The sequence below is a fragment of the Myotis daubentonii genome, chromosome 13 (assembly GCF_963259705.1).
Source record: "Myotis daubentonii chromosome 13, mMyoDau2.1, whole genome shotgun sequence".
In the NCBI taxonomy this organism is placed as follows: domain Eukaryota; kingdom Metazoa; phylum Chordata; class Mammalia; order Chiroptera; family Vespertilionidae; genus Myotis; species Myotis daubentonii.
Genome location: NC_081852.1, coordinates 47645417 through 47668592, shown reverse-complemented (window position 1 = coordinate 47668592; position 23176 = coordinate 47645417). Strand labels below are relative to the sequence as shown.

At 36.1% G+C, this 23176-nt stretch overlaps 1 protein-coding gene across 7 annotated transcripts in view; it reads left to right on the top strand.

The window, feature by feature from the left end:
• The window catches only part of NT5C2 (5'-nucleotidase, cytosolic II), a 139811-nt gene that overhangs the window by 72217 nt on the left and 44418 nt on the right, over positions 1-23176 (top strand). For 6 of the 7 annotated variants that reach the window (XM_059661293.1, XM_059661297.1, XM_059661298.1 and 3 more), the window contains one exon: positions 5604-5723. In XM_059661293.1, the coding sequence (XP_059517276.1) occupies positions 5604-5723 (120 nt within the window). Of the gene's footprint in view, positions 1-5602; positions 5724-15293; positions 15325-23176 lie in introns of those variants that run through there. The other variant, XM_059661299.1, reaches the window with a different exon arrangement.

Genomic DNA, 23176 nt, shown 5'->3' with positions numbered 1-23176 from the left:
AGGTTTGTCATATAAGCCTTTTATTATGTTGAGGCATTATCCCTCAATTCCCACTTTGCTGACAGTTTTTATCAGGAAAGGGTGTTGGATTTTGTCAAATGCCTTTTCTGCATCAATTGATATGATCGTGTGGTTTTTGTCTCTCAGTTTGTTTATGTGATGTATCACGTTTATTGATTTGCAGATATTGTACCAGCCTTGCATCCCTGGAATAAATCCCACTTGGTCATGGTGTATGACAGTGGTTCTCAACCTTCCTAATGCCACGACCCTTTAATACAGTTCCTCATGTTGTGGTGACCCCAAATTTCATTGTTACAAATTGAACATAATTAAAGCATAGTGATTAATCATAAAAACAATATGTAATTATATATGTGTTTTCCGATGATCTTAGGCTACCCCCAAAGGGGTCGCGACCCACAGGTTGAGAACCGCTGGTGTATGATCTTTCAAATGTAATGCTGGATCCGATTTGCTAGAATTTTCCTGTGGGCACAGCCTTCACTGCATCTCATAAGTTTTATGTTGTGCTTTTGTTTTCATTTGTCTCTTATTTTCTAGTTTTCATTGTGATTTCTTCTTTGAGCCATTGGTTATTTAAGAGTGTTGCTTAATTTCCACATATTTGTGAATTTTATAGTTTTCCTTGTTATTGATTTCTGGCTTTCTTCCATTGTGTAGGAGAAGATACTTTGTATGGGTCAGTTTTTAAAACATTTATTGTTTAAAGACTTGTTTTGTGGTTGAACATAATGTTATCCTGGATAATGTTCCATGTTTACTTGAGAAGAATGTGTATTCTGTATTGAGTGTAGTCTATATATGTCTGTTAGGTTTAGTTAGTTTATGGTGTTCAAGTCCTTTATATCTTTATCAATATTCAATATTTGATGTTCTATCCATTATTGGAAGTGTAGTATTGAAGTATCCAACTATTATGGTAGAACTACCTGTATTAATATTTGCTTCATACATTTTGGGGCTGTGTTGTAGGGTGCATATATGTTTACAATTGTTGTCTTCTTTGCAAATTGACCCTTTTGTCAATATAATGCATTCCTTTGTCTTGTAACAGTTTTGGACTTAAAAGTAAGTTTTGTCTGATAGTAATAATATAGCCACTTTGGCTCTATTTGGTTATTTGCATAAAATATCTTTTCCTTTCCTTCCCATTTCAATTTCAGTGTGTGTCTTTGGATCTAAAGTGAGCCTCTTGTAGACAACATATAGTTGAAGTATTTTTTTTTAAATATATTTTTATTGATTCAGAGAGGAAGAGAGAGGGAGATAGAAACATCAATGATGAGAGAGAATCATTGATCAGCTGCCTCCTGCACGCTCCCTACTGAGGATCAAGCCTGCAACCCAATCATGTGACCTTGACCAGAATCAAACCCTGGACCCTTCAGTTCGCAGGGCGACGCTCTATCCACTGCAGTAAACCAGCTAGGGGCTGGAGTATGTCTTTTTAATTTTTTTCTGTCAATCTCTGCCTTTTGCTGGGGGAGTTGAAATCAGTTACATTTAAAGTAATTACTGATAAGGAAGGACTTACTTTTGCCTTTTGCTGTTTGTTTTCTGAGTGGCATATTTTTGGTTTCTCATTTCCTCCATTACTGCCACCTTTTGTGTTTAGTTGATGTTTTTACTGAACTGTTTTAATTCTTTTCATCCATAAATTTTAATCATATTGTATTTTTATTCAGTTTAAAATAATTTATAATTTTTCCTTTGATTTATTCTTTGACCAGTGGGTTATATAAAAGTGTGTTATATAGTTTTCAGATAGTTGGGAATTTTCCAGATATTTTTCTGTTATTATAATTTAACTTCATTATGACCAGTGGACATAATTTAATTTATAAGACTTGACTTTTAAAAAAATGTGTTGAGACTTGTGTTATGGCTTAGAATATGATTTATTTTGGTAAATGTTCTATGTGTACTTGAAAAGAATGTATATTCTGCAGTTGTAGGTTGGACTATTTTATAAAGGTCAGTTCTGACAAGTGGATGATATTGTTCAGTCTTTTCTATCCTTTTTTTTTTTTTAACCCTCACCTGAGGATATTTTTCCATTGATTTTTAGAGTAGAGGGGAGGAGGAGGGACAGAGAAAGAGAAACATCAATGTGAGAGAGATACATTGATTGGTTGCTTCCCACACACACCGTTACCACACACACTGTTACCATGGCCGGGATCAAGCCTGCAACTCGGGTACATGCCCTTGACTGCAGTCGAACCCAGGATGCTTCAGTCCACGCGGTGATGCTCTATCCACTGAGCCAAACCAGCTAGGGCTCTTTCCAATCCTTAACTGATATTCTCTCTACTTGTTCCGTTAGTTATTGAGAGATTATTTAAATCTCCAGTTATAATTGTGGATTTGTTATTTTTTTCCTCACAGTTTTATCTGTTTTTGCTTCGTGTGTGTTTTTTTTTTTTAAGTATATTTATAGATTTCAGAGAGGAAGGGAGAGGGAGAGAGAGATAGAAACACCAATGAATCATTGATTGGCTGCCTCCTGCACACCCCCTACTGGGGATCGAGCCCGCAACCCAAGCAATGTGCCCTTGGCCGGAATCAAACCTGGGACCCTTCAGTCTGCAGGCTGACACTCTGTCCACTGAGCCAAGCTGGCTAGGGCTGCTTCATGTATTTTAAAGCTCTGTTATTAGATGTACATAAGCATTTATGATTATTATGTGCTGTTGATAAGTTGACCTGCTAACATTAAGAAACGGGCCTCCTTATTCCTGGTAATATTCTTTGATCTGAAGTATACTTTAATAGTAATATAATCATTCCAGCTTCTTTTTGATTGGGGTGTTTAGATATTGTAAATTTAATGTGATTTTTAAAAATATGGTTGAGTAAAATTCTATCACCTTGCTATTTTTCCGGTTGTCCTATTTGTTCTTTGTTTTTCTTTTCTGTCTTTATCTCTTATTTTGGGTTGATTATTTTGTTTCCAGATTATAATCTTTTTGTAGCTATAACGTTTTGGTGTGATTTTGGTGATTGTTTTAGGGTGTATGGTATGCATCTTTACCTTGTCACAGTCTGTTTTCAAGTGATACATGATTTCACTAGAGGCCCAGTGCATGAAATTTGTGCACGGGGGGGGGGGGATCCTCTTTGCCCAGCCTGCACCCTCCAATCTGGGACCCCTTGGGGGATGTCTGACTGCCGGTTTAGGCCCAGTTCTGGGGATTGGGCCTAAACGGGCAGTCGGATATCCCTCTCACAATCCAGGACCGCTGGCTCCTAACTGCTCACCTGCCTGCCTACCTGATCACCCCTAACCGCCTCTGCCTGCCAACCTGATTGCCCCCAACTGCCCCCTCCACCCCCCGCCGGCCTGGTCACTCCTAACTGCCCCTCCCCACCCCCCCGCCAGCATGGTGGTTCCTTACTGCCCGCCATGCCAGCCTGGTTGCCCCCAACTTGGCCTCTTGCCAGCCTGGTCACCCCTCACTGTCCCCCCTGCTGGCCTGGTTGCCCCACACAGTCTGCTGCTTAGTCGTTTAGTCAGCCCTCTCTAACCCCCCTGCCGACCTGGACACCCCACACAGCCTGTTTGGTCGTCCGTGTGGTTGTTTCGGATGTGATGGCCCCTGGCTCTTTTTATATATAGATATATTCTGTAAGAATCTTATAATACTGTGTTTCTATTTTGCCCCTACCCACTTTTGGGCTATTGCTGTCATATATTTGACTTATACATGTGTTATACACCTCACAGTACATGGTTATTACTTTTGCTTCAAACAATTACTTTTTAAAAAGATTTGCTAGTAGGAAAAAATTTTAAAATATTTATCCGTTCCTTTGTGTAGTTGATTTCCTTTTTGTATTATTTTCCTCTTACCTGAAAAACTTCCTTTAAAATTTTTTTTTAGTCTGCTGGTGATGAATTCTTTCAGTTTTTGTATGTCTGAAAAATTTTTTATTGAATTTTTATTCTTGAATGGTATTTTTGCCAGGTAAAGAATTCTAGGTTGACACTTTTTTCTTTTAGTATTTTAAAGATGTTTCTCTACTTTCCTCTAGTTATACTGTTTCAGATGAGAAATCTGCTTTTTTCTTTTCTCTTCAGCTTTTTTTTAAGCTGGAAATTCAGTTTTAATTTTTCTTGAGTATTTGTTTCTTTAAAACATGTTTTTAATTTTTCAGTTACAGTTGACATTCAGTACTCTATTAGTTTTAGGTATATTGCATAGTGGTTAAACATTTATATAACTTATAAAGTGATCCCCTCAAGCCTAGTACTCACCTGGTACCATACATAGTTATTACAATGCTATTGACTGTATTCCTTATGTTGTACCTTACATACCCATGACTATTTTGTAACTGCCATTTTGTACTTAATCCCTTCACTATTTTCGCCCAGCCCCCCCCCGCCAACCCTCCTCCTATCTGGCAACTCTGTGTCTATGACTCTGTTTTGTCAAACATTGGTATTTTAATAAAATGTTATTAAATTCCTTATCTTAAAGAGGATATTTTTCATCCTTATTTAAAACTATTTACATATGAAAATCTTAAAAATATAAATGAAACCTAGAACTGTGTAGTTTTAAGGTATTTAAAGTAGACACTTAGTTGTTCACCTTGTTTTGTTATTATTTTTTAAAATATATTTTTATTGATTTCAGAGAGGAAGGAAGGGAGAGAAAGAGATAGAAACATCAATGATGAGAGAGAAACATTGATCGGCTGCCTCCTGTATACCCTCTACTGGGGATCAAGCCTGCAACCTGGGGATATGCCCCCTTAGGAATGGAACCATAACCTCCTGATCCATAGGTCGATGCTCAACCACTGAGCCATGCCAGCTGTGCTGAAAAATAAATTTTATATAAAATGTAAACGTATGATAAAATTAGAAATCAAATATTCATTACTTATTTTTGTACCACTTTCGATTGAGCTTAGTTTATTGATTTAGAAATTGTTTACTTTGCACATTTTGAAACATTAACTAAAAGGTATATATTTTCATAAATCTGTCATCTCGGTCCCTTTTCTAGAATTTAGGATTAAAGTTAGTTATGCTTTATTATTTTGAAGTGATGTATATGATCTTTCTGGATAGAAATTATCATATGAAACATTTTCCTTAATTTATGTGCTTTAGAAGTGTCAGTATATCTTTTAGTATATTTACTATATTCAATACATTGCAACAGATAATTATATCAGGCAGTTATAAAATAAAGTTTTTCTGATTTTTAAGAAATCAGATGTCAGCCCGGCCGGTGTGGCTTAGTTGGTTGGGTGTTGTCCTATGTATGCACTAAGAGGTCACCAGTTCTATTCCCAGTCAGGCTACATGCCCAGGTTGCTAGTTTGATCCCCGGTAGGGTGTGTGTGTGCAGGGAGGCAGCCGATCAATCTCTCTCTCTCTCTCTCTCTCTCTCTCTCTCTCTCTCTCTCTCTCTCTCCACTCCCACCTCCCCTCCACTCTAAAAATCAATGGAAAAAATATCCCCAAGTGAGGATTAACAAAAAATAAATTTAAAAAAATGTATTTTTAAAAATCAGGTATCATTATTACTCTTCTAAGTTACAATACTGATTTTCTTTTCTAGAATTCAGCGTACAATTAAAATGACAACCTCCTGGAGTGATCGGTTACAGAATGCAGCAGATCTGCCTGCTAACATGGATAAACATGCCCTAAAAAAGTATCGGCGAGAAGCCTATCATCGGTAAGTATTTTGTCTATTTAATCCTCAAAACAGCTTTATAAAAGTGTACACATATTATCTTTATTTTACAGATAATGAAATAAATGTTCAGAGAAGTTAGGTAATTTATCCTAGATTATATAGCAAACTTATGGCTCAAGTCTAGTCCAAAGTCTAGACTTTTAATCAGTAGTACACCATACTGCTGCTGCTGCCTTTTTAAATTTCTCACTGCTACTTATTACTAAAAAATAAAAGTTCTTAATAGCAGTCTTCAGCTGCTAGAAAATTGCACCTTAATGAGAATGACATTCTTAATAGACATTTACCACAAACTGGTTATAATTTTTAAATAGATTTTTAAAATTGTCCCCTGACTACCGTGTGTTATATGAATGTGGATAATCTGGGTATTAACAATGTTTCTTATATTGATTTAAATACAAAATTTTCTCCAAATTCTTTATCCTTTAAATGTTTAAAATGCATTTTCAGTTTATTTGCCACTTTTTTAAAAAAAATATATTTTATTGATTTTTTACAGAGAGGAAGGGAGAGAGATAGAGAGTTAGAAACATCGATGAGAGCGAAACATTGATCAGCTGCCTCCTGCACACCTCCCACTGGGGATGTGCCTGCAACCCAGGTACATGCCCTTGACCGGAATCGAACCCGGGACCCTTGAGTCCGCAGGCCGACGCTCTATCCACTGAGCCAAACCGGTTTCGGCTATTTGCCACTTTTAATACACTTATTTGAATGGCTGCTTCTGTTTAAATCAGGGGTGGGGAACATCTGGCCTACAGGTCATATAAGGCCCGCAAAAAATCATTTGATCTGGCCCTGCCAAGGCATCAGGGGCCAGTTAATTAAATGTTTGACCAAATACAGCAAGCTAATCTTTAAGTTCATAAGTTTGTATGGCCCTTGAATGATGTTAAAAATATCCATATGGCCCACCCATGACCTAAAGCTTATGTAACTAAGATACTTGGAAGCAGACACTACATTTAGGAATCATTTGTTTTTAGACAAAAATTAGAAGTTTATGCTTTCTGTGAATTTGTAAGATAGAAAGATCTGGGCCCTTCTAGAACTATCTCTACTTCCATTTTAAGGAAAACCAGGGATAAGTAGAAATGCCTGGTGCTAAAAAGTATTGCTAAAAAGTTGTATGGGAACTTTAGAAAGTCTACAGTTCATAATTACTTAATCTGTTTTGGGGCTAGAGGAAATAATTACTTTTAAAATCTTGCTGGAAACATGTCTAAAATAGTTTATACAGGTAATTTAAAATAATCCTGAACCCAAAAAAGAACTCTGATTCCATTCTTCTCTGTGTACAAACTTGGTCAGAATTAGGTAACATTTTGGTATTTCAGAAGAATATATATATATGTATATACATATAATTTATATATATGTATATATTATTATTGATTTCAGAGGAAGTGGGGGGGGGGAGAGAGAGAGACAGAGAGAGAGAGAGAAAAATGAATGATTAGAGAGAATCATTGATCAAGCCCACAACCTGGAATGTGCCCTGACTGGGAATTGAACCGTGACCTTCTGATTCATAGGTTGATGCTCAACCACTGATCCATGTGGCAAGAGCAAGAATTAATATTTTGAACACAATAGTTATTTGATATTGAATGATTTGAAAGTTAATTATTGTATCACTAGTTGGTTTTTAAAGTAGACTGGTGACATTTGTCTGATGGTAGGTCACTCACTGTGTAGCTTTTTATAAATTTTATTTACCACTAGAGGCCCAGTGCACAAAAATTTGTGCATTTCGGGGGGGTCCCTCAGCCTGGCCTGTGCCCTCTTGCAGTCTGGGACCCCTCGGGGGAAATCCACCTGCTGGCTTAGGCCCGCTCCCCAGGGGAATGGGCCTATGCTGGCAGTCAGACATACCTCTGGCAGCCTGGGAGCCCTCGGGGGATGTCCACTTGCCAGTAGGGAGCAGGCCTAAGCTGCAGTCGGACATCCTTAGCGCTGCTGAAGAGGCGGAAGAGGCTCCCGCCACCACCGCTGTGCTGGCAGCTGTCAGCCTGGCTTGTGGCTGAGCAGAGCTCCCCCTATGGAAGCACACTGACCACCAGGGGGCAGCTCCTGCATTGAGCGTCTGCCCCCTGGTGGTCAGTGTGTGTCCTAGTGACCAGTCATTCCCAGTCGTTTGCTGTTAGGGTCAATTTGCATATTCTTTTATTATATAGGATAATATTAATGTTTACATTATAGAAATGTAATATAAAGACAAATATTGTAAGTATTACTTTTATTGTATAATAATCATTTGAAAACTATTATATCAAGAGATAAAGATAAAAAATTAACAACTTTCAAAAACAAAGTTTTATATTCAAATCAATTAATTCATGATATAAACAAACTTTGATCACTTTTCATGATACCCTTCTTCCCAACCTGTGTTACATTCCTGGAAGAATGCAAACGGTGAACTTTGGACCTCCCCAAAATGTTCTAATTTTTGTACTCAGTTTAAAACATACTGCCTTTTTCAAATTCCAAGTAATCTTTTCTGCTTTTTGTGTTTATGTTCATTGGGAATGCCCCTAACTTCTACATTCTTGGTTTGGTTTAGTCAGAGAGGTTTTCTATTTTCTCACCATTCAAAACAATTTTAAATATTTATTGAATGAGTTGAACAATATAGCTTCATGCAGTGGAAGCCATCTTTTTGCATCATCTTCATCCAACAGATATTTATATTTCACATACTCCTAGAGCTCAAGAATGTGAGCTGACAACAAATCTCTGTCTTCACAAGGTAGAAGCTCCAGTCCATCCCACTGTAGGCAGTATGCCCATTTACTTAGTCTTATGCTGCCAGTGTTCTGTTTTGATCATTTAGTGGTGTCAATCTACCAGAGAAAGAAAAATAGGCCATATTTATACTAGTGGTATGCTTTAGGAACCAAAAAGTTTACATAATTTTAATAATCAAGATCTACAGGAAATGCACACAACAGATTTTATCTACTTTAATAATGTAAATGTCTGATGAGAGATACAGAGTATGTTTGATACATTGGACATAGGAACATTAGTGACGATGACAAGATACAAGGTTATGACACTGTCTCTGATATTAATTATAAGCAGTGAAAAATAAAAAACAGTTGGAGTTGGAGTCAGACGTGTAGGGATCAGGTTTTGTGATATTGTGATCTCAGGGAGGCCAATTTGGTTTTGTCATCTGTAAACAGATGGCATTAAAAACTTTATGCTCAATAATGTTTATTGCAAATTAATAATTGCTTACTTGGAATCTCATGATCCACAATTGCATGTTAGAGTCTTTAATCAACTGATCTATAAGTGAAACAAATGGGCTGAGCATTTACTGAACAAACTCCCAGCAGGTCATGATTTCAGCCCTCATGACAATTCTCTGATGTTTGTTTATTCATAGGAAACAAGGTATTTCGTAACAAATTGATCTATTAAGCAGAAACATTTGCTGACTGTGTAGCATTTCTAGATGTTAGGCTGCTGTTATTCCTTAAACCTGAATAAGTAGAAACATTTCAGGTTCCCATCAAGGTAAAGACTCAAAATCAACTAGTGATACTAATGATTCTCTGCAGTGTGTGAGACATGTTTTTAGATAAGCATGGGAATTAAAGTGTAAAACAGAGTTGATGTGTATCTATATAAATAAAACATAACTTGCCTTTGGGAGAGATTTTTATGGAGAGATGTGTTTTATACTTTCTGTTCAATGGAAACAAGGGTTAGGATTATGCAATGAAGAGAGATCATCTGGTAAACATCAAGTGTCCTAATTGTGTTTGATGTCATAGAGCTGAGTGTACTTCTGACTCATTTGGAATGATATTTCCTGGAAGATTTTAGACAGGCTCAACACCCAACATTCTTCATGTAGTTGAATGCAATTTTAAATAATAGAAATAGAAAAAGCATCTTCATGGGTTTGAATTTTTAGATCATTTAAAACATTTTTCTTTTTTTATTGTAGTAAAGTATACACAACATAAAGTTTATCATTTTCACTGTTTTTAAGTGTTCCGTGGTATTAAATACATTCACATTGGGCAGTTGTCACCACCATCCATCTCTGTAACTGTTTTCATTTTTAAAATTGGAACTCTATACCTATCCCATATAATAAAGGGCTAATATGCAAATTGACCGAACAGCAGAACGACCCGTCGCTATGATGAGCACTAACCACCAGGGGCAGACCCCCCCAACCCCACCCAGTGCACGAATTTGTGCACCGGGCCTCTAAACAATTACTCCCCATTCTCCCTTCATCTAGCCCCTGGTAAACATCCACCATTATACTTTGTCTTTATGATTTTGACTATTCTAAGTACCTCATATAAGTGGAATCATAGAGTATTTGTCTTTTTGTGACTGGCTAATTTCACTTAGTATACTGTTCTCAAGGTTCACTCATTGTAGCATATTGCAAAATTTCCTTTTAATATAAAAAATTGGGATTTTGAACTCAAAGTATTTTCTTTTATTAATTAAAAATTTTAAATAGAAACCATTTATAAGACATTTATTTTAGTTTTCTAGTTAAGTCCATTTGTACTTATTCTGTTTCCAGGACATTTTATTAAAGACATTTATTGGAGATGGTTATTATTTATCATTGGCTAAATTAGGCAGACCATTCTGATCATTTGTCATAAACTGTACATTGTATGTGATATCTAGAATTCACTTTTAGAAGCTGAATATTTTTATTTATTATTTTTTAAATATTTTTATTGATTTCGGAGGGGAAGGGAGAAGGCGAGGGAGAGAGAGAGAGAGAAACATCAGTGATGAGAGAGAATCATTGATCGGCTGCCTCCTGCACGCTCCATACTGAGGATTGAGCCTGCAACCCAGGCATGTGCCCTGACCAGGAATCGAACCGTGACCTCCAGGTTTCTAGGTCAACACTCCATCACTGAGCCACTGGGGCCTGGCGAAGCTGAATACTTTTAGTTAAATAAATGAATATCTAACTTCCAGCTTTTTTCCTGCTTAATATTAGTCTTCTAAAAATTTCAGTATGGAAATGACAATCATATGTCATGATTAAGAAATTATTCTTTGCCGGGGTCCAGCCCCAGCAGTCCAGGGGTTCCCAAAGGTGTGGACGGAGTTGGCGAAGAATGTTTTACACAGAGACAGCGTTCAGAACTCTCTGGTCTCTGTGGATCTTCCTGTGCCTGGCTGAGGCCACAGAGAATGATCCCAGGCAAGCTGAGCCTTTATTTTTATAGTCAGAGGTAAACAAGGTAGTGGTTACCAAAGTTACACTGTTCTTGTGAGTTTCACTTGTTTTTGTTCTTGTTGCACCTCCCTCAGCCCATTAGCTTCCCAGGTAAGATCTAGGGAGCGTTATAAGGTCAAGCCTAATTATGCTTAAGAGGACTGTGTCCTCTAAGCTGGGACTTGTTTGTGACTTTGCCAACAGGTCAGTCCGAGGCTTAACCCTATAGAGGCTCCCCACAATTCTTCAGAATGTATGACTCTTCTTCCATTTCCTTATTATAATTGTTGAGTCTTCTAGGCCGAAGATAATCATCAGGCCAAACCCTTCATTGACATATGTTTTGCTCTATGGTCAGAAGATAGGCTGAACTGCTCAAATGTTATAGTGGCTTGAAGGGGGTAGGTTAGATAAGTACCTCTTAAAACAGTTCCTTGTTTAACACATAGATTCTAATAGTGAGCAATACAGATCAGAATTTGTATTTACCAAATCCAGGATTGGAGCAATTACATTTTTCATCTGCTTTCCACATTGACTGTGCCCAGGATGCTGAAGTCAGGTATTTGGTTTTGCTCTTTTAAAGTTTGGATGATTACAGTACAGAAGGATTTCCCTAAGTGAGTTGGCTCTGTGTGAAAACAGCGTATGAATTCAGCAGTGGTTTTTATTATCTTGAACTGAAATTTGATAGTATTTTGGCTTGTGAGTTTTTGGTTTACTAGTCTTTTGCCTTATTTTAAAAGGAATTGCAATTACTTTATATTTAAAGTTCTTTGTATATTTATCTGAAATTATTTTTAAACTGAAATTTTGGCCTCCAAAGCCATACCAGTCTTTATTTAAACCTGTTGAATAATAGTTTCTTCTCCAATAATAAATGAGTTTATTATATATGTTTCAGGAATAAAAAGGAATTTGTATAGTTGCATAAAAATTATTTTGTAGAACCTGTAGCTTGACACACTGTAGAATTAGAAATGTCGATGATTTTTTTTTACTTCAAATTGAAAGCCGGGATTAGGTTTTATGCAGACAGGGACTGCCAGTTTGATAAATTGTATTTATCTCTTAACTGCTTACCAATATCACATGCATGTCATTCAGCTTATTGTGTTATAGATCAAGCTTAATTAACCTGCCATTTTAGTATAGGTTCAAATATTCAAATGGGTAAGTTGTTTAAATTTCAGTAGCCCATTTTATAAATTGGAAAATCACACGGGAAATACAGGTTCTCAGGATTAGCAAGGAGCTGTGTTTCTTAATGTACAAATGGCGTATATCTTGTCAGAATAAGAATGAGGTAGAGTATCAGAACTGTGTTGTTTTTTTGTTAGTATAGCAACCTTATGCATTAATTAGTGTTTCACATTTCTAGGGCAGCGATTTTCAACCTTTTTTCATCTCATGGCACACATAAATTAATTACTAACATTCTGCAGCACACCAAAAAAGATACTATGTTTTTTGCTGATCTGACAAAAAAAAAAAAGGTATAATTTTGATGATGGGTGTGTCTTTTTTTTTAATGTAACAATCTAAGGGAAAAGAGGTCAGTGCCCCTGAGTAAATAGTCAAGTATTGTGTGTTTTAAAAATTCTTGCGGCACATGGGTTGAAAATTACTGTTCTAGGAAGAGACAGATAGGATTCAAGGACCAGTAAGATATTTTTAGATTATTTCGTCCAAAAATTTCATTTATGGATACTATTTAGTAATAAAAAAGAATGAACTATAAATACAGACAGCTTTGATGTATCTCAAGAAAATTATGCTGAGTTAATAAAGCCAATCTCAAAAGGTTATACACGGTATGATTACATGTTTATGACATTCTTGAAATGATAAAAATTAAGAAGATTGAGAACAGAATAGTAACTGCTAGGGGTTAGGAGTTGTGGCGGTATTACTTTATAGAATACAAAATTCTCTAAACTTCATTGTTCCTAAAACATTTTTAATTTGTCACTATTTCTTCTGTGCTTCTTCCAAGAACACTGTACCTAGAAGTAAAATGAAAAGTGGTGGTGGCAGCAAGAAAGAGAAAGAATAAGAGATAATAGATCTTTGATTTAATGAAATCCTATAATAAATTCAGGTTGAGGAAATGTTCTTCATATTTGGATAGCCTATTTCACCTTCAGGGACTCTTTTGTGTATGGCTTCTTTTATTCACTGTAATGCCTGAGAAATAGGTTCATCCATGTTTTGTGTGTATCCGTAATTTGTTCTTTTTTATTACTGTGTGGTATTCCATTGTATTAGTATACCACAGTTTATTGTTTTTCAGTTGATGGACCTTTGGGCTTTTTAGCTATTAATTATAAAGCTATTATAGACTGAGAAAATACTTGTAAACCCCACATCTGATAAAGGACTTGTATTCAGAATTTATAAAGAACTTTTAAAATTTAACAATATGAAAACAACTCAGTGAAGAAATGGGCAAAAGACTGACATGTCACTACAGAGGATGTATGTATAGCATGAAGGCACATGTTTAACATCATTAGCCATTAGGAAATACTAATTAGAACTACAATGTATATGCCTATTACAGTGGCTATAATAAAAAATACTGACAATACCAAGTGTTGCCAAAGATGTGGAGCAACTGGAACTCATGCATTGCTGGTAAAAGTCAAAATAGTATATAGTCACTCTGCAAAACAGTTTGGTAGTTTCTTACAATGTTAGAGACACTTACCATTTGACTCAGCAATGAGTGGAAGTGGAAGAGGGCCAAAGGGGATAAAAGATGATGGAAAAAATAAAATAAACAAAACCCAAAAATGCTGCAGAAAGTCATTCCACAAGACAGAAGCAATCACCACCTGAAATGCGATGTGATCACGTGTTAATCATTCCCCAAACATTGTTTATAAGAGGTGGCTCTTGGATTTAAATATGTAAGCTGTAGTATTTATTTTTGTCAGCAACATCACTACAGTGTCCCCCCCCCCCCCCGAACATATGGCCTATTTGCTAAAATCTGTTAAAAATAACAGCGAATCAATAACAAAAAATATAACGTTAATTTAATTATAAACAAATCTTGGTTAAAAGCATTTTAAAATTAACCATATGACATATGGACTGGAAATTTTGTCAGTTAAATCCAACATCCATTAAATCAAGGTCTGCAGAATCGAGAGTTTAATGTACTTATGACAGACAACAACTCCACTAGATCTTATGTATGTTGTATATATTTTAAAAATCGCAGGCTAAGTTTAAAGGTCCCAAAGCCAGAAAGTAGAGGAGCTGGGATTTAACTGTAGTTGTTCAGTGCTCATTCTCTTTCCATTATACCATACTGCTTTTCTAAATAAACTGAAAAAAACTAAACATTTTAATAATAGAAACCTTATAGTAAGATATTTAGGTAATATTTAAAGAGATAAAGTTTTTTAAATTTAAGTAGTATTTTTTGAAGATATGTAAATTTTATTTTTAATTTGAATCACCACCAGGAGGATTTATTTGCCATCTCTGTGTTCTTAGACTTTAGCACACTTGTTTATTTCTTTCCCTATTGCATAATCCCTATGCATTATATCTGTCAGGAGGCAGGAATGTTGCAGATATTTTTCTTTCAAATCTCAATTTGCTCTGAGATTTGGAATTAACCTTTAAAATGTTCTGGATTTATGCCCCATATGCCAGAGATCTGTAAATTTCTTTTCACGTGAGCTGAAATTTTCAGGCGATTGAGTAACAGATGTTTTCCTTAAAGGCAGTTAATGATCAGAAAAAAACACTTCAGTGTGGAAATACTTTAGGTTCCTCCTGTAATATGATCTGCATATACTTTCTTCTCTTGTGGTTCAATTGTTCATTTTCGAAAGGAGGAAATAACTGATAATTAAAACATGTATCCCGTTGATTTCCCCCCCCTCAGAATAAACTGAAAATTACTTGGACTGACTAGGGCCGCCGCATTCTGTGAAACTCACATTGTTTGTGTACTGTTGGCGGACCTCATTAGGGGGTAAATTTGCTTTTTCTGTGTGTTTGCCAGTAACGATTCCTGTCTCTTACCGGAACTTGCCATTTGGATTTCTCCTTAAACTGGTCAGTCTTAAACAGTTCTGACCTTTAGTTATTTTTCCTGCTCTCCATTTTTTCCCTATTATTCTTAGATTTTCAAATATTTAAAGCGGAGGGTATTGGTCACTGAGATATTGCCTGGCTGGGGTTCGGCATTGTGCCCGAATTTGTTGGGCCTCTCAGGGCCTGAGTTCTCTGTGCTTTAACAAATGAGCTACAGTTCTTAAGAGATCAGTGAAGCTTGTTTGTTGATCCTGTATTCTCATCCACAGGAAGTAGGTCTTTGAGAATGTCTAAGGAAGGGTAAGTGAGTTTATTATTCTTTTTTCCTTATTTTTCTCAGCAAAGAGGTGTTCTAGTCATCTGAGTGAATTGGAAGATTAATAAGCAGTGCTTACCAGTTAGAGTGGAAGTAGAGATTGAAAGAAATTCAGCTGAAAACTTACATTGTTAGTGTTTCACATGTAATATACTGTAAAGGTACTATTGCTATTTTGAAAAACAACACTGAGGATGGATAATCTTAATAGGAATTTAGTGAGTTTAAACACCCTATTTACTGTGTGGTAAACTTATTTTGGTTTTTGATAGAAAGTATTTATGAATATTAGAAGCAATCAGTGTGTTACCAAAGAGTTTTGCAAAGAAATGAGTGAAGTTTAAAAATTCAAAGGCATTTAAAAATAAATTGTACCTTGAGAAAATGGTGTGAAAGACTGAGTGAAATCAGCCTATGATTTTGTTTCCTTCTGGGCATTGTTGGCAAAAAATAATTTTTTTGAATCCCCTACTTCTCTTTACAATGTAAAATAGTTCTGATTAGGTTTTTTATTGTTTTAACGTTTCTCTTTTGCTGCTGAGTCTGAATTACTGATTTTCTTTTTTGTGGTCACTGTAATAGATAACATGTAGGTTAATGTCTGCATACTGTTGATTATCTCATTTCTAGCCTTCAAGCATAGTAGACTTTAGCAGTGGATCTCAACCTTCCTAATGCCGCGACCCTTTAATACAGTTCCTCATGTTGTGGTGATCCCCAACTATAAGATTATTTTCGTTGCTACTTCATAACTGTAATTTTGCTACTGTTATGAATCGTAATGTAAATATCTGATATACTATGTGTGTTTTCTGATGGTCGTGACCCACAGGTTGAGAACCGCTGCTTAAAAGAGACATTCCCTTTGATTAAATAGGACATAGATCTCTCAAAAAGACCTTCAAGAATACATAATATTTTGATTTTTTGGAAACTCTTAGTTTCTTCCTAGTTCTTTGTTCCTTTAGAAATTTTGAAACAATTTCAGTGCTGTGCTTATAATTTTTTTAATCAAATTACGTATCGATTATGAACAAAATGAAATTGGCCTTCTCTACTGCTACTTTTAGACCTCATTATTGGGTAAAGAAAATGAATTATGTCAAATGTAATTATATTATTTTTAGACCACTCATGATTGCCTTTTAGGTTTATATGTTTTCTTACCTTCCCGTACTGGGTACAAATCTGCAGTTGTTAAATGATTTTTATGATAAATATCACAGATGCTGATATATTTGTTAGTCTTGTACACATAGTTATTTTATTTATAAACCTGGTTTATAGATTTAAGAAGAAATATATTCCTAGGTGCAGTCAGAATTCTTGGGAAGTAGTAATTTGTGCTAGTTTTCCCCTTAAGGTAAAGCATATGTTAGAATTGGTTAGTTAGGGATCTGTATAAACCAAAGGACATTATAAGGGCTGAGATGTCCTTTTAGGTTTATTCCAGGGGCCCCTAGGGCAATTTCTGTGTTGTCTGAATAGATAATGAAACAAGTGTATTTGAAATGCATGAACACATATACGAAATCATTTAGCTTTTATTCTCCTTTGCTATCTTTAGAAATAAATGGATAAATTTTGTACTTTGGGATGAAAAGAATTTTTATTTTTACAATTTTTGTATATGTGATATTTTGACATGTAGTACAGCTGTCATTTGACATAAATGAAATATCCTAATAGTAATAGGAAAAGATCGTTATAAGAGTTAAATCACCAAAAATTATACTGAGCCTTATGTAAACTTATGGTAATTCAGACAGTGTGGTATTAATATAAGGATAGACTTTTGTAGATCATGTAGGGAGTTTATAGACCCACAACTGATTTTCAACAATGAGTCCAAAGTAATTTCATATAGAAAAAAAATAAACATTTACTTCAAACCATATAAAATGGATCATGGGCCTATATATAAAAGTTAGAAGTAAAGTGTAGGTGAAAATCTTTGTGACTTTGAATTAGGTAAAGATTTCTTAGATAAAATACATGAAAAGATGAAAGACAAAATTGATAAACGGCTTCATCAAAAATTAAAAAACAAAAACCTGCTTTTTGAAAGACACCATTAATACAACGGACCAGGAGAAACTATTCTCCCCCCCCCCCCCCTCTCTCTCTCTATATATGTATATATATATATGTATATATATATACATATATATATGTATATATATATGTATATATATGTATATGTTAAAAACTTACGTCCAAAATATATGAATTTTTACAATACAATAATAAGGCAAACAACCCAGTTTAAAAATGGGCAAAATATTTGAATATATACTTCACATACAGAAAAAGATATGGCTAATAAGTACTTGAAATGATGCTCTACATCATTAACCATTAGGGAAATATGAGTTAAAACCTCAATGAGCTACTATTCCACCCACTAGGACAGGGGTGGGCAAACTTTTTGACTTGAGGGCCACAATGGGTTCTTAAACTGGACCGGAGGGCCAGAACAAAAGCATGGATGGAGTGTTTGTGTGAACTAATATAAATTCAAAGTAAACATCATTACATAAAAGGGTACGGTCTTTTTTTTTTTTTTAGTTCATTTCAAACAGGCCGGATCCGACCCGTGGGCCGTAGTTTGCCCACGGCTGCACTAGGATGACTAAATTAACCAGAACAGCAATTTTCAATTTTGTTTCATCATCTGGCACTCATAAGCTAATTACTAAATTCTATGGCACACCAGAAAATATATTTTTGGCTGATCTGACAAAAAATAGTTATAATTTTAATTCATTCTCACTAGACGGCTATTGTGTTGGCTTTTGTCATTTAAAAAAAAAAGTGTGTGTTTTTTTTTTTTGATTTCAGAGAGGAATAGGGAGAGAGAGATGGAAACATCAATGATGAGAGAGAATAATCAATGGCTGCCTCCTGCATACCCCACACTATGGATCTAGCCCGCAACTCGGGAATGTGCCCTGACTGGGAATTAAACTGACCTCCTGGTTCATAGGTCAATGCTCAACCACTGAGCCATGCTGGCTGGGTGGCTGTTGTCATTTTATAATTTGACAATCTTGGGGAAAAGGGGTATTGCATGTTTTAAAAATTCTTGCTGCACACTGGTTAAAAATTGCTTACTTAGAATGACTAAAATGAAAAACATTGACCATATGGAACAGCTGGAACTCTCCTGCATTGATGATGAGAATGCAAAATAGAAAACAGTTTTAGCAATGTCTTTTATTTATTTACTAGAGTCCCGATGCATGAAAATTCATGCACTGGAGGGGGGTGTCCCTCAGCCCAACTTCCCCCCTCTCTCAGTCTGGGAGCCCTCAGGGTGGGAGGTGACCCGGCGATCAGGGGAAAGCGACACCCCATCACACCTCTGCTGCTGCCACTGCCGGTAGCGCAAGCCTCGGCCAGCCCTGGTTACCTGCGCCTCGGGCTGGCCCTGGGCAGCTGGGAGACGGGGGGACTGGGGAACTCCGGAGGCAGTAGCACCTGCTGTCCCTGCGGGGCTGAGGGGACTGGGCGCTGCAATTTTGTGGCTGTGGGCGCTGCCATCTTTGAGGGCAGGGCAGCCAGCATATTCCCTCCTTATTGTCTGTGGGCGACACCTCTTTGAGGGTGGGACAGTCAATTAGTATATTCCCTTATTAGCTGTGGGTGCCACCATCTTTGCAACTGTGTGAGGGTCAATTAGCATATTCCCTCTTTATTAGATAGGATTTTTTGTTAATCCTCACCAGAGGATATTTTTCCATTTATTTTTAGGGAGAGTGGGAGAGGGAAAGACAGAGAGAAATATCGATGTGAGAGAAACACATCGATTGGTTGTCTCTTGCATGAGCCCTGACCAAGGCTGGGGCCAGGGAGGAGCCTGCATCTAAGGTATGTGCCCTTGACCGGAATTAAAACCGGGACCCTTTGATCCGCTGGCTGACGCTCTATCCACCGAGTTAAACCTGCCAGGGCAGCAATGTCTTTTAAAATCAAACATAAACTTACCATATGACCTAGTAATTCAATTTTTAGGTATTTGTTTACCCAGGATAAATGAAAGCCTATGTCCACACAGATTTGTATAGCAGCATTGTTTATAATAGTCAATACTGGAAACAATCCAAAATAATCCATTAATTGAATAGGTAAACAAATTGTGGTATATTCACACAGTGGAATAGTACTTAGAAGTAAAAGAACTAATTATGGTACATATAACAACAGAAATGAATCTCAGCTTTGTGCTAGGAAAAAGAGGCGCAAGAATCAACTACATGATGATTAATTCCATTTATAAGAAACCTGAAATGACAAATCATAAATCAGTGATAGCCTGGGGCCAGGGGTTGGGGAGGCTATTGCAAAAGGACATTAAGAAATGTTTGGGGTTAATTATGGTAATTGTTACATCAGTGTATACAATTGCCAAATTTACCAAACTTTACACTTATAATGGGTGAATTTTATTTTAAGTAAGTCATATTTCAATAAAGTTGGTGGGTGAGACGTGAACAGTTCCTTAACCTGCTTATTTAACTTTTTGTAAATGAAAAGGTATTCTTAATTCATATTCAAGAGAATATGTTTGGGGAAATATAGATGCTGTGGGATGAGTAATGCAGGAAAAAAATGCACCCTCCTTTCAGTGTCATGATTGAACCCTAGTCCTCTACAGTTGTTAGAATGCCTTTTATTACTAAAACTGCTGCTGTCTCAGGTAAGTGGCCAGAATGAGTTTTATCATTTGCTTTTAAATTCTAAATTTTGACTGACCTGTCTTTTTCATTATAGGCATAGTCTGTAACTTGTTAATTTGTCCTAATGATAACATGGATAATTGTATTTTCTTCTCTCATTTTTATCCCACAGAGTTCAGTTTTGAACATTTGCTACATTTTATAATTTATCCTCTCTACATTGGTCTTTACTTTAAAAAAAAAAAGGGGGGAGAAAAGTAAGAATTTAGAGGAAAATGGGGGGAAAGGAATTGGAAAAAGTAAGTTTAATTAGACTGAAGTTTCAGAATAGTATATTTATTTGCAGAAGTAGTTATCTCTGGTTTCTCCCTTAATTTGTATATTTTTCTTATTTTATTAGTCCTCTCTTTTATTCCCCATCATCCTGCTCTTATTACTGCAGTTTCTTCATCTGAGAATGAAAGTGAAGGGAATAATAATGTCTCTTAAACATTTTTAATGAATCTCCTTAAAGTTTGCTTTAAAATCTTTGGTGGAAACAGTATGATCACTACTCTCAAAAATTTTTCACTGTTAAACATCTCTGAAATTGGGCTGCATCTAGCAGTATAACCACCTACAATTGAGTTCTTCCAGAGAGATTTCATGTCTTTTAGTCACCTAGGGGGACAGTATTAACCATCTCCTAGTAGTGTGAATGCAGACATATGGCTCTTGTTCAGATTCTCTGGGAGGTTTTGCCTCTCCCTGACTCAGAGGCGGAAATGCACAGATTTTCTATATTGCTCCTTCTATGCTGTAGATTTACTTCTTTTTCCCCCTCTTATTATGGATATTCTAGCTTTGATATATCCCTTTGATATTCTAGCTTTACGAGTTTCTGAATTTATGTTTTATTTTAGAAATGATAATATGCTGCTTGTTCAGACTTTTAAAGCACAGGTGCTGATCTGTTACAATCTGATAAACCAAATGTACTCTTCCTGAGGTTGTTCCTCAGAGAAAATATTAGGACAAATTAGTAAGCAGTAACTGACTGGATTTATGAAAATAAAAACTAATGCTACTAAATAAAATATTTGCTTTTATAATCTAGTCCAAAATTTCTTCCTGTGCCTATATACCCATGGTATTTGAACTTTCAATTTTTAGGAATCCATTTCATAAATTAGAAAGTTCTTACCTATATTTTTTAGATTACCAAAATCTAAAAGTGTACTTTTTACTGAAGGATGGGGACACTAAGGCAAACTATAGACTTGCCATTAAGTTTTTAACAACTTAGCTGAGAGATACTTTGCATACCATTCAGTTCACCTTTTTAAAGTGTACATTTTTTGACTGGCTGGCGTGGCTCAGTGGTTGAGCGTAGACCTGTGAACCAGGAGGTCACAGTTCGATTCCTGGTAAGGGGCACATGCCCAGGTTGCGGGCTTGATCCACAGTGTGGGCGGCCATGCAGGAGGTAGTCGATCAATGATTCTCTCTCATCATTGATGTTTCTATCTCTCTCTCTCTTCTCCCTTCTCTGAAATCAATGAAATATATTTTTTTAAAAAAATAAAGTGTACATTTTAAAAATATGTATTTTTATTGATTTCAGAAAGGGAGAGAGAAAGAAACCAATGATGAGAGAGAATCATTGATGGGCTGCCTCCTGCATGCCCCACACTGGGGATTGAGCCTGCAACCTAGGCATGTGCCCCTGACTGTAATCTAACCCTGACCCCCTGGTTCAATGCTTAACTGCTGAGCCACACTGGCCGGGCTAAAGTGTACATTTCAGTGGTTTTAGTGCATTCAGAGTTGTGCAACCAATACTACTATCTAACTTTAGAACATTTTCATTACCCCCAAAAGAAACCCTGTACTCATTAACAAAATTTCCCCAATCCCTTCCTCCCCACACAGCCTCTAGCAACCACTAACTGCTATTAACTTTTTAGTTTAAGTTTAATTTTTAGTTCAGTTAAATATTGTCTTTGTTTTTTGCAAGGCCCTATGCTAAGTATTGGATTAGAACTCTTTGAAATCTTTGGGTGTTCTAAATAAAAGTTACTGTAGGCACAAATATTTATATCTGTCCTGTACTTAATTTTTTTCCCTAAATTAGTTTTCTGATTTTTGTTTCTCATTTTCCTATTTCCTTTTAGGAAAACCTCTAATTTATTCTCTAGGACAGTGATTTTCAACGCTTTTAATCTCATGGCATATATAAACTAATTACTACAATTCTGTGGCATATCAAAAAATATATATATATTTTGCCAATCTGACAAAAAAAATAGGTATAATTTTGATTCATTCACACCGGGCAGCTATTGTTCTGTTGGCTATTGTCATTTTTTAAATTTGACAATCTAAGGAAAAAGAGGTCAGTGCCCCTAACTATATAGTCGGGTATTGCATATTTAAAAAAATTTTATGGGCACTAGCCAGTTTGGCTCAGTGGATAGAGCGTCAGCCTATGTACTGAAGGGTCCTGGGTTTGATTCAGGTCAAGGCCACATGCCTGGGTTTCTGGTTCAATCCCCAGTAGGGGGTGTGCAGGAGGCAGCCAATCAATGATTCCCCTCATCATTGATGTTTCTATCTCCCTCTCCCTTCCTCTCTGAAATCAATAAAAATATATTTTTTAAAAATGTCTTACGGTGCACCGGTTGAAAATAGCTATTGTAGGCTAATCTTTATTTTTCATTGTTTTGTGTAATTAACAATAACTTGAATTCTCTCTTTAAAAATATCCTTTTCATCACTGATATTTTGTTCTAATGAGTGGAAAAGGGAAGAATTAAATGTCAATTATATCGAGCAGTGCCTCAAAGTTTATAATCCAGTTAAGAATACAAGAACTATCTACATATTTTATGTATATGACAAAATATAGTAAGTGCCAAATAAAGGATTTTACATATTCAGACCTTTCACCTAGATCACAATTCTATATAATTTAATTGTTGGTGAAATCTCTTTAGATAGAAAAGTAATCTGAAACCCAGAAGCTCACCGTCACATAGTTCTCGAAGTCAGTAGTTCTTGAAGAAGTCACTTGAGATTGCTGGGTCTTGAAAAATAGAATAGAGAAAACTTAGGAAGACATTTCAGGTATAGGGAACACCATAAAACAAAGCCTCAGTGGACCTTTCTGGAATAGTAG